Here is a 12,861-nt window from a genome sequence, read left to right as displayed (position 1 = left end):
CGGCATCAGTCCTGCTTCTCATTCATCTGGCTAATCACTTGCTGTTCTGCTGGGTGTAAATTTCCTTTCAAATCCTGGCAATACTGATTCTTTTCTTTTGCTTGCTACTTAATTACCTTTTTCCTGAACCTCCTGGTGGAGTTGTGAAGAAATCTTAGGAGTAAAGTTAGGTTCCGTAGGTTCCAGTAGGTGCAAATGTTTGCGTTTGTGCGGTTTGGTTTGTCAGGTCTGTGGTAGGTTGGTTCCTACACTGTGTTGAGTAGCCAGCTGTCCTTACTTAAAGCCAGAGTCGTTGGCTAGTTAATGGCTGAACTGTAGTAATAGTTCTAGGAATGTCTGGTTAATATAACTAGTAATGAGCTAGTTAATGACTTTGTAGCTGAAGTGGCTCTTTCCATTATTAATGGCTGTGTTTTCTAATTATTTATAGCTCACGTTGACGCCAGCCCAGCAACAGTTATTGCTACAACAGGCGCAGGCACAGTTGCTGGCGGCTGCAGTGCAGCATTCAGCCAGTCAGCAGCACAGCGCTGCTGGTGCCACCATCTCGGCCTCTGCTGCAACGCCGATGACGCAGATCCCTCTATCTCAGCCAATACAGATTGCACAGGTGAGCCTTGAGGCTTTAGAGGGTGGAAAGTAAACAGGTTTGACTAATTGCATCATTCAAATAATATTTTTATTCCTTATTCAGTGAGTTTCTAGAGTCCTTGAGTACTGTTAGTCTTTCCTCATGCATCCTTAGCTGATGAGGTTGAAGTTGATAGTTTTAGCAAAGAAGGCATACCAGCTGCTCATCAGTTCCACTGGGCTTCTGAGTTTGTTCCAGAATCTGACCAGATGCTCTGTTTTCTGAATTTTCCTCCTTGTAGTTAGCTTGAGAAAGGAGAAAAAGGGGTGTAGAAAGATGCCCGTAGAAATGACACTTGTCGAGACCTGTATGAATGGGAAGTGATACCTACATATCACAAAGGATGCTTGTTAGATCCAAACAGCAAAATGATAGAGCTGAAGAAAGGCAGTTTGACTTGACATACGTGTGTGCTGTTTTGGCTTGGTGCTTAATGCTCAGAGTTCAGTGACAAAGAATGGGCACTCTTGTGTGTCTAGAGAAAAAAACTTGCCAGAATGAGTCTGGTGTCGGAATCTGTCCAGTTTTATGGTCTGCTGCTAAAGACCTATTAATTCTTAATTCTGAAGAACTGCTTGCCAAGGAAGTTCTGCTTACTGGGAGCAGGGAAGATCCTCCTGGGTCTTCCAGGATTGGCTTAATTCAGTGTGGAGAATGCAGCGCCGTTGACTGTATGCTTGGCATATGTGGAGTGGAAACTCCTTAGACTTCTGGACAAGGGCAACCGCATGTACAGCATAGGCATCCTCAGTACTACTACTAGTAAGTGATTGTGTTGCTCATGCTGAGATCCATCTTTCCATAGATTAAGGTTCTCAGTACATAGTATTTCAGTTTGATTAGTCTAGCTGTACAAAGTATGCAGGGTATGTAATCTCTAAAGTTGCTGCTTCTTACATGAGCAGGTTCTTTAAGACTGTGTGATGCTTTCTATTCAGACTATTTTCACTTGCATTCAACTGAGATCAAGTGTCTAAAGTGAAGATGAGGGCTGATTAAGTAAAAGAATGGAAATGTCACAATTATCTGTGAAGTCTGTTGGTGAAATGTAACCTAAATGTAAGTGATCCACAGGTGCGTGCCTCTTGTCTTCCAGGTGTGCAGCTTAAGATAGTGAGGTCTGAAGTGCAGAGCATTCAAACTTCGTATTAATAAAAACTATACCTTGAACTTTCTGGCTTTACATTTGTCAAATAGGCCACCAAATTAGTGGATACTTTTGAAGGCATTGTTGTGTGTGTGTGAGATCTTGCTAATCCTGCTCTTCCACTTCAGTGGGAAGCTATGAAAATGTGTGAAACATTTACAATTATTAATTTAGTACTGGATTTTTCTCCAGAACTTGCAAAATAGTGTTTGAGAAGAGTTGAAAAGATCAGGCATGTGCTGTCAAATAGGAGCTTCTGAAGCGAGCCTTGTCTGGTCTGTGCGCGTGAATAAGCTAAAGGCTCTGTGAACAATAGCATGTGATCAAGTGGTTGCCACCATATAATGTGTATTTGTAGCACAAGGGGGACAAATTAAAATTTCACTTGTTTTCTGGCATTCCCAATTACTTAAATGTTTGACTTTACAATTAATTTATTTTAGGATAGGTTATTTTGATATATAAATGTAGCTTGGTTGAATCTTGTTAGCTTCTTATGATGATGAACGTGCAGGGCATAATTTGTGCAGGTGTTGGATATAATTTGATATACTTGATGGAAAACTTCTACTGTCTAGGTTTGTAGGTGGATAACACCATGCATTTTGATCCGTCTTGTCAATGATTTATAAACAGTGATCAGCTTTGTTTGCATTGCTATTGTAAACATATAGCTGATTACACAAATAACTGAATGTTTCAATTGATTTTTGAATAATTGATTAACTGGCAGGTCTCTGCAGCAGGGGGATTACCATATTTATTTTAATTAACTAATTGCACAAGCATGACTTCTTTAATGTGCGCTGCAGTTAATGTAAGGTATCTACTGCAGCAGTCTGGTAAGATGCTGGTGCTGCTGCTGAGCTGATACTAGATTGTCACTAAACAGTTGTACCAAATTTTGGAGTTCTTTGTGAACTTTACTTGTTTTCAGGATCCACGATCAGTATTTGTATGATGTAAACCTCAAAATGACAGCGATGCTTAAGTTTGTACTGAAGTTGTAACTAGAGATAACAGCATTGAATTTAGAACTTTAGATGTGTGGGGTTTTTTTAACAAAACAAAACAAACCAAACCCCCAAAAAACCCAAAGAACTTTCTCGTGTTAAGATGTAGCACTTGGCAGATTATTCTACCGAGGTAAGAGTTGGATTGTTTTGACCTTTTTAAACTGTTAGGCAGCACCAGAAGACATGCATGTTTCCCCCAAAGTCTTTTAATCTCTTTCTATGTGCTTGTGCTAGTATACAGATTTTACCATTGAGGGAAAAAAAAGATCAGTATAGGAAAACAGTGTCAGTGTTGTTCACATGGTTGCTATTGGGAGATTTATTGTAATGCTACAATTAACTAAATAATAAAACTTTCCCAAGGTAGAAATCAAGTTGGATTTCAAATGAATTTGCAGGACTGGTAGCGCTATTTTAGAGTGATTAGCCTTGGAGGTATCATTTCCATTCTGCGTTACAGAATTGTATTTCTGTATTTAAACAAGACTCAGCCAACATACCATTTACCAAGGCAGATGCACAGAATAAGATTGCTTATACCAGTTATCCCTGAGGCCTCAATTTAAAAACAGTTTTCTCATATTAAACTGTAAGAGACTGATGATAAGAGCTGTCATGTCTTAGCTGGGTACCCTGTAGTATGAATACTATAGTCTTAAACAAAAAGCTCTCCTCCTTTGGTCTTACAAATACACTGCCACTGTTTCTTTGTATTCTTTCTTGTATGTAACTCCATCTCCTGTGGTGCTTCTTCAAATCATCTGAAATCTACTTGATAATCTCAGGGGGTTTCATTCATTTGCTTTTGGTGGGGGAGATCCTCAACCTATCTGTTTTTCTGTCCATACTTTTTCCTTCAAAAATTTCTTCCTACTCTTCTTTTTGTGTTTCTACTGTTTCTCTTATCCACCTCTGTTGTCATCCTTCAGCCTCTCTTTATTTCTTTTTTTCTTCCATGCAGCATTCACAGCCTTAGTCAGCTTGCCCTACTCTTTCTGTTTCTGTTTCTTCCTCTGTGTCTAGTCCTTGCATCCAAATCAGTGTGAGCCCCTCTGTGCTGGAGGGTCTGCTCAGTCTGCAAACGTAACTGTTAGAGCGTTGAAAATCAGTAAACAAATGAAGGGAGGTCCATGTTGTGTTGGGCTCAAGAAGTAAGAGTTTTTAGCAGTGTTTCTGACCAATGTAGCCTTATGATACAAATTCAGAAGAAACATGGAATTCCTGGGAAAAATGGGAGCAGTTGTATCTCTCTTTTTTAGGGAGGAGATTGGCCTCGATTTCATAGGAATGGTTGCAGTACTTCTCAAACTTTCTGAAAGCAAACAATATGTCAGATTTAAAAACACTCTGTTACACTGGGGGATGCTTTTTAAAATTTTACCGTTCTCTTGTAAAATGGAAGTTTCCATTTCTTAAAAAGCATTGCTTCATCAATCCATCTGGTGTCTGTCTACCGTATTATTACAGTGCATGCTTTTGACTTAACATGACCAAGTTGCCTAAGTGATTGATGGCCAGTGTCTTTGTAATGCAGGTTAAGTAGTTGTTTTCTTATAATACATGTCTATGCCCTCATAAATCAATGGACTCTTTTTTTCTTTTTTTTCCTCCCCTCCCTAATCTTCCTTTCCGCCCACTGACACTCCCCACTCCTCCCCAGAAGGAGATTGTTGCAACTTTTGAGTCTTACTTCAACAGTTTTAAAATAATGTAAGGTCATAGACAGATAACTATATTCTGCAAATGGTTGTGCTGTGTAAATAAAAAATTATCCTTGTCAGTCTGTCTTGACTTTCCATTACCATCTCCATTGCTGGCAGTTAATGGCCTTTTACATCTGCTGGCTGAGCAGCCTGTGCGAGTGCTCAGTAACCTGCATCAGTCAAAGTGTGTGGGGGCTACTTTACTGGCCTTAGGAAGCAGGTCTTTGTTAGTCTGGCTTACTTTAACTCAAGTATGTTAAAATGAGCAGCTCCATTCAAGCAGCCAGATTGAGCACTATTTAGGAGTGAACTGGCATTGTTAACATCTTCTGACACATTTGGACCCGGAAGAGGGTATCTATTTGCAAACAGGTACCCCAGTATCTGAGTAACTTAACTGAAATAGAATTTTGGGAGTGGTTTTTTTGTTTGATTTGTTTAATGGGAGTTTGTAAGTGTGGGAAATATATCAAGCTTTTATCCATCTGCTTGGTGGGTATTTTGAAACAGCTTCTTCTCAAAGGTGGAAAGATTCTACACATGTGTATAGATAGTTTTCACAGATTATCTCGGTTATGTTGGCTAGCTTCACATTGTACTTCAGTTTTCAAATTTCAGTTACTTTTGTTATTGTCCTGTTTGGAGACAACGAAAAGAAAAAGGCTAGTTCAAGGGGAATATTTTTCAGCAGTTCTCTGTTTTCATTCTTTGGCTAAACAGCAAGTTGAAGCATTTTTCTTGATGATTCAGTTTCTCAGACATTAGCATTTATGTTGAGACCAGTCATTTAATTATAGAAAATTAATAGTTCTGAATGCTTTCAATACATTAAAGTAGGGTTCTACAATACTGCAGTGTTTTGTGTTATCCCTTTTAACCTTTAATTATAGCCATGTCTATTAATCTTATTGTAACTTGTTTCAGAACCAATCAAATATATTTATTTACTATTTAAGTTAGCTGCTTCCCAAAATTTGACTTGAACAACCAGAGTGCAAACTAGAAGTCTGTAATTTTTTGCTTTGCCGTTGTTGATTAGAATGGTAATTGCAGATTTTTGTTGTTATAAACAAAAATAGCTCCCAGCTAATATGCTTGATTTGTCAACAATGAATTTTGTAACAGAGTTGCATCCTCAAAAAATAAGTCTAAGAAATCCAGGTGCTGATAAGTCTAAAATATTTGAAAACTTCTGCTTTTGAGGGGGAGGGAGATTGATTTTTTTTTTTTTTTTTTTTTTAAGGCAGAACAGTGCTGGAAATATTTTGCTGGGTTATTTGATAAACAATTTTTGTTTGGTTTTAGAAAGGACAGTGAAATTCAAATTGCCAGCCTAGAGGATATTCAGTAGCAGTACTGCTCAGTTTGACCTCCACTTTTATCTCTAAATGTTAGAATGTAACTGGTTGATAGGAAATCTAGTTACATTGGGAGTCATGGCTGACTTAAATGTCTAACACACAGCTCTTTCTTTTCCTTTTCCTTTTTTCTTTTTTTTTTTCTTTTTTTTCTTTTTCCCCCTTCCCCTGTTTCCTTAAGGATTTGCAGCACTTGCAGCAGCTTCAGCAGCAGAATCTCAACCTGCAACAGTTTGTGTTGGTGCATCCAACAACCAACTTGCAGCCAGCACAGTTCATCATCTCACAAACACCGCAGGGGCAGCAGGGTAAGTGCTCCTTGCTAGAAAAGAAAATCATATGAGGCTTTTTAGAGGAGAAGGTGGAAGTGAGGTGGTTCATACACCTTCACTAACTGTTGATATTCCCTCAAAGTAACAGTATTGCAATTAGGAGACTCTTAACAGGTTGTCCCTTTCTGGGGGTTAGATCTCAACCTTGTCAAAGTTTGTATAACTCAGTTCTCAAGGAGGATCAATCCAGAGATCATGTCATAGGAACATTTGGTAACAACAAGGCCTCTTGGGAAATACTGCAGCATCTGAATTTCTGGGTCAGGCTCTCAGGAAGGAAGCCTACTGGGAAGAGAACTTGGACAAGACAACTGTCCAGAACCCAAAGGCAGAATTCTAGGAGGTGGAGGTCTGAAGGGTGTCTGGATTAGGTCAATGCTCAAAGAGCTATAAAATTCTAAGACTGGAAAAAGGTTACAAAAACAAGAGTCCTTGTGGGAGACTGGAAAAGTCCTTAAGCCTAGAGAAGGGTACAGTGAATTTTGTCATGAACTGAAATAATAATTACACCTTGGGAAAAGAGCTAGAATGCTTGATTTTGTATAATGACTCCTGGAAATAATATTTTGGCGATGCACAGGGTGTGACTTACATGCTAAAGGCAAACCAAGGCAGTGGTAGGTGGTAGTGTGGGAGACCAGTTAAGATGTTGTACAGGAACATTGCTCTAAGAACTAATGTGTTCAGGTTGCAATACATCACAGTACTGATTGCACCCCGTTGTTTGATGCCCTCAGAAAACTGTGTTTAGCCATGGCCTCTTATGCTGATATACTCCAATGGTCTTTTTTCCTCCCTTTCTCTTCTACATGAGCTATACTCAGTTGTTCGGGTCTGGTAATCCAAAGATTCTTGCTCAGAAGGCAAATCCTGTTACGCTTCAAGAGTCCTCCAGAGCCTGGCTGTCCTATAAAGCAGCTCTTTGCACCTCATTTTCTTCTATTCCTTTCAATTTTTTCATGCATCATTCCTTCTTATGTACGATGACTGGGATAGAACTGGCTTTCTATTATGCTGAAGCTCTCTTACTGTCTGAATGCTCTCACATTTGAATAAAGGGTTAGTCAAAATTAACTTTCTTTTAATGGGACTTGATTTAGGAGAGCTTTTATACCAGCACTGGTAGAAAGTGGATAAAAGACTATTCATGGAGGCATTTAGTGATGTACTAGTTTCTTAAAACGAAGCAGAACTTATAAGCTTAATATATTCTTCTAGAAGAAATCAAACGTCACCAAAATTTAGTTCAAGAATTCTTTAAAATAGGCTTTTGGTTTTTTTATAAGCTCTTTTAAGGAAGCAGCAAGCACAAAAGCATCGTTTTGAAAAACTCACTGGTATTAATGTCTGCCTACATTTTCCAGCTAACTTCTGCTGGTTTTCTAAAATATCTCTGAAGATGCTTCACAAAAAAGGAAACTGACAGAAGCAAATTATATTAATCTCTTAATTAATTGTTTGCATTATAGAAAGGAAGGAAGACTTTTTGATTGTTTATTTAAAATCTTCTGAAGTAGAATAACTACCGGAAGAGCTTTTCATAGTACCTTTTCCAGGGCACATCTCTGAAAATGTTTTCTTCATTGCAATTTAAGACCTGCATATTGCTGTCTTCAGTGATGCAGTGTGTGTAGAAACACCATGTTTTACTGGTAATGTGCAGCCTGGGCAACTGAGTAGCTCAAAAATGTGGGAAGATTTATATTCTGTATTCTGACCATAGGCCGTTAGTGTGTGACAACCTTCCAAACTGAAATGCTTGAATGGATCTAGTTTTCTTCATGAGCACTCAATGATAAAGCAACATGTATGTCATAATAGCCCTTATCTCACTTTTTGGTCTGGCTTTTTGCAGTATTTCATGGTTATTGTTAGAAGATCTCAAACAGTATGTTACTATTTATGAGAGAGACTGAGAAAGTGTATATTTTTATTTTGTTATTTGCTGTTGCAGCTGACTTTTCCATGTTGTTCTTGTCCTATTGCTCCATTAGTCAACTTCATAAAATAATAAATATTCTGAAGAAACTAGCATAGAGCTTTCTTTAAAACCAACAGCATTCAGATTTTTTTGGATGCCTCATTGGTACTGCATGCAGCTTTATATATATATGTATGCATTTAATAGCCAAAATGAAAATTCAGAGTTATTTATAGATTATCTATTCTTGAAGAAATCTATTGCTCTACAGACTACATATTTTGTACATGCTATGAGTCATGTAAATGAGAAACATTGTTTTTAATACAAGAGAAACTCCAAGCAAGTTTGTAGAAGACATGTAAACATTTGGTAGAGAAAAGCTTCTTTTACATGGAGAGGTGATGGGGTGCAGATTAGTGCAATTATCAGCAATCATATTTAGATTATTGGAAAGGGATGAACATCATGGCTTAGATCCCACTTCTGGAAAATTTTAGAAAATTCAATACCTAAAATATTAATCAACAATCAGGATGTCATTCTGCTATCTTTCTTCAACACACGTTGTAGATCACAGCAGCAGATGTGAAATTCTCCCCATAAATCCACTGTCATATGTCTAATGTAGTCATCTTCCTTCTCCACGTGATTTCTGGTTATTCAGTGGCTTATGTGAAACAGATTGTAAAGTTCCTGTTTTTCATGGCCTGTAATAGGTAACGTCATACCTGAAGGAATTGTTTCAATAGAAATTTGGAACAATTTCTTATTTGGAACAATTATCGTCCACATATTGTTAAAGTCACAGGCAGGAATGTAGCACCTTGTACAGTCTTTATTCCTCTTGTATCTCTTCTTGTATCTAATAGATCTGTCTCTAGAATAATCAATTCAACATCCCTTACTACAATTGTAGCTGCTTCTTAAAAATATTACCATCATCAGATGACCATTCACCTTTCTACTCAGAAGATATTGCCAATAAAAATAGTACTGGTAAAAATCAGAATGGAGAGGAGAAATGGTGCTGTGTTTCATTTAAATTAATCTTGCAAACAGAAGTTGTTAAGATCTGAGAAAAGACTGCATCATTGTCAAAGAAGTTTAGAAACAGTACATGTAAAGAAAGTATCCAGAAAGGCAAATGTGGGAGACAAGCTACTAATTAGCTTTAAACATTGAAACTAGGCCTACCTATTCTCAAGTTATTGCTGTTTATTGTTAAAGACTTTGTTTATGATTTAATTTTTTTTTATTGTAAAAATACCTGGGATGATGATAGCAGACCAAATCTAGTCCCATTCTCTTCTTGCATACTTGTCCTACAGACTTTCAGACTTCACTTGTATCATTAAAAAAAAGCCCAAACACATTTTTAAAATGGGATAGTGAATGTTAAATGTTGGAACCTACCCTGCTGGCCTCTGGTACCATAAATCAGAGAGTAGCTCCCTCACCCAGTGTGAGGATGGAGGAAGATGCCCGAGTTGCCAGTGTTTCTTCTCAAATGCATGAGAGTTGTAATGGGCAGGTGTTGATCTCATCTGAGATTGTGCATGTGCACTACCGTAACAGGAGTCCTCCTCATTTTGTAAATAATATGTGAACCAGGTGGAAGTGCTTTGGTCCCCTCAATATGCAGATAAGGAGACGCAGCTCTTCATTATCAGGAGTCTCTTAATGACAGCATATTTTCTGACACAGCAGTTGAATAAAATGTAGCTGACTAAAACTCATTCCCCAAATAACAGGGGAGAGCTTGAAGTGGAATGAGGAAGAACTCGGAAGAGTGATTTAAATGGTGACTTTTTCCCCTGTGCTGCAAATACCCATTACCAAGATATGAATTAAATGCTTAATATTTACTGTCCTCTTTGAAATGAAGTCTTTGCTTCTAACCATCCGAACAGCATCAATGGGTAAAAATGTTGACTTTCATTGAAGTAGTGTGGTAGCACTTTTGCATGGATCACTGAGTTGGTACTCCTCAAAACCACAGTTCACCAACTTCAGCACATTTGCGTCATGTTCTTGAACTTAGCCTAAAGGGTACTTGGCTACTGCAAAGGTGCAGTAGCGTAACATCTCAGCAGAAGAGATTTGTAGGAATGCATAGGTTAGTACTTTCTCTCCTGTGTTGGATCCCAATATAATTCCAACTATGAGTCCCCATTTTGGAAGATCTGGATTTGATAAAATGAGATACATCAAAAGTACCTAGAAGTTTCTTTGTGTCAACAGTGATCAACAAAGTTGATCAAATAGCACTGTATGTAATATGTGGTATGACACCCTTCCATCTTCCTTTTCAGTTGTTTCCAGTTAATCAAATTATGACAATGTAATGGCATTTTCTTGCAGGCAGACTTCCAGGGTATGTCTGTGAGAAGATGAACAGCTTTGGCAGAGAAAAAGCAGTCAAGTTCTTCTTAGATGAAAAAATTCACTCTTTTGGGAGACCAGTTAGGGATGAATTATGTATTATGCTTCTGGGCCAACTTATTTTTAAAAACTATGCTGAAAAAATCTGCACTTGAATGTTTGTTTTATCTTTTATTTAATTTTAGACAGATCAGTCTTTGGGGACTGTTGGCCGGCAGGAAGAGTTTTTTGGCTTGGGCCATTATTCATGTTACTCATAGACGTTACAGGAAAAGTCCTGGATGATGGTAGATACATTTACTTTGTTAAAAAAAAATTAAATACCTCTAAAGCATCATACTTTTGCATAAATCCTTATCCACCTCCATGCAGTCATTTGTTTGGAGGGTCATGTAGGTGATTTGTGTGCCATATTTAATGCAATAATACCATTGGGCTCTTAGAACCCAAAGCAGAGGGTTAGAAATACTACCTCTGTAAAGTTAAGTATACATGTACAATATTATTTTTCATAGATTCTAAAAATTATGTGGGTTGCAAGGGACCTCTAGAGGTCATGTAGTATTGCTCAAAGCAGGTCTAGTTACAGCAGAGTGCTCAGCACCTTGGCCAGTTGAGTTTGGACATCTCTAAGGATGGAGATGTTCAAACCTCTTCAAGTATCTGCCCCAATAGTTGACCACTGTCATGGTTTAAAAAAAAAAAAAAAGTTTCCTTATATCTAGTTGGAGTTTTCTATGTTCCAGCTTACGTCTGTTGCATCTCGTTGCTGTGCACCTTCAAAAAGAGTCCATTTCTGTCTTTGAAGGCAGCAACAGCATCTTACCGTACTCTTCTCATAAGGCTGAACAAACCAGCTCACTTACCTATTCCTCATATAGGTGTTGCAGCCTGTTAGCCACCCTGGTGGGCCTTGAATGTACGAAACCCAGAATGTCATTGTGTCTTGTACTGGGAAACCCAAGGCTGAACACAGTACTCCAGATGTGATCTCACAAGTGCCAAATGGAGGGGAAGAATCACAGCCCTTGACCTGCTGGCTGCACTCTTGCTAATACAGCCCAGGATGTGGTTGGCTGTCTTTATTGTAAGGGCACACCTCTGGATCACGTTCATCTTGCTGTCCTCCAGCACCCCCGGGTCTTTTTTCTGCGAAACTGCTTTCTAGCCAGCCAGTGCCCAGCTTGTATTCCAGCACAGGGTTATTCCAACCCCCGTACAGGATGTTGCATTTTCCTGCATTGATCTTCATGAGGTTCCATTTGTCCAGCCTGTCTAGACCCTGACTTCTGGTCTGTTGACCACTCTCCCTGTTATTGGTATTGTCCACAAACTTGCTCAGAATATATTTTGTCCCATCAGCCTTGTTGGTAATAAAGATACTAAACAGTGTTGATGCTAGTATGAGTCCCTAAGGAAACAGCGAAGTTTGAGTCGCCAATATCTCAGCAGTTGCCTAAAAGGTGCAGGTTTAGACTTACACTGTCTTTAGAACACTGTGCTATGTGCCCTATAAGTTAAGTCACTGAAGTTATCTTGGACCTAAGTGGGGACTAGTGGTTTCTTCTCAGAAAAAAACCGAAGGTGACGCTTAGACTAGTACAAGTCATGTCTGAAAAGAGCAAAACTGCAGCTGCCCACCCATGGAAGTCAACAGGAGTCCAAAGCATGTGCGTGACAACTATCTGAAAAGACTGTAACTCAGTGGAAGAGATGCATACTTTGCTGAAACAGTTCAGCTGCTTTCCCCATTCCCTGATCATTACTTCAGTCAGTTGCACATTGAACGACTAACCTGTTCTTTCTCCAGTTTCTGCCTGAGATGCCTTGTATCAGTATTTCTTAAATAGGATAAAACGTTGTAAAAACTGAGTGGATTAAACATGTTCAGAATATTTTATACTGTCCTTCAGCGATAATTACTTCAGAACATGCAAGTGAGAATAAAATGAGGAAGAGTGTAGTCATCTTGTGCTGTTCAGCAAAAGTGCTATTGCCAGAAAAACATCCTCTGGGATTTCGTTGAGGACAAAAAAAAAAAAAAAAAAATCACAAAAGGACAGTCCTAATTACTCCGATTACAGCCATCAGATGAGTCCGTAACTTGTGATCGATGGTGTTACCAGCAGACTAGAGGTCAAATGTGGTCACTGTCAACTGCCTATTTTTTGTTTCATTGTTGGTCACCCGCTCTGTAGTGTCAGTGTGATGGCTTTCCCCTTTCTATTTCAAGTTGTCAGGTAAAATTCACTGTCACTAAATGAAGGTCAAAACCTCTTCACCTCTGCTTTGATTTGGGCAGCTGAAATCATCTTTCAAGTGAACAAATATTTGCATTGTAAAAGGGACTGTGTAACTGTAGTAGGTA

The 12,861-nt window shown here is 38.6% G+C and overlaps 1 protein-coding gene across 2 annotated transcripts in view; it reads left to right on the top strand.

Moving 5' to 3' along the window:
• The window catches only part of POU2F1 (POU class 2 homeobox 1), a 48,153-nt gene that overhangs the window by 17,689 nt on the left and 17,603 nt on the right, over positions 1 to 12,861 (top strand). The window contains exons 5-6 of one of the 2 annotated variants that reach the window (XM_009695401.1): positions 431 to 610; positions 6,046 to 6,163. In XM_009695401.1, the coding sequence (XP_009693703.1) occupies positions 431 to 610; positions 6,046 to 6,163 (298 nt within the window). Of the gene's footprint in view, positions 1 to 430; positions 611 to 6,036; positions 6,164 to 12,861 lie in introns of both variants that reach the window. The other variant, XM_009695400.1, reaches the window with a different exon arrangement.

The sequence above is a fragment of the Cariama cristata genome, unplaced genomic scaffold, assembly GCF_000690535.1.
Source record: "Cariama cristata isolate BGI_N322 unplaced genomic scaffold, ASM69053v1 scaffold33472, whole genome shotgun sequence".
In the NCBI taxonomy this organism is placed as follows: Eukaryota; Metazoa; Chordata; class Aves; order Cariamiformes; family Cariamidae; genus Cariama; species Cariama cristata.
The sequence above is the reverse complement of the archived record's forward strand: the minus strand, read 5'-3'. Positions and strand labels throughout refer to the sequence as shown.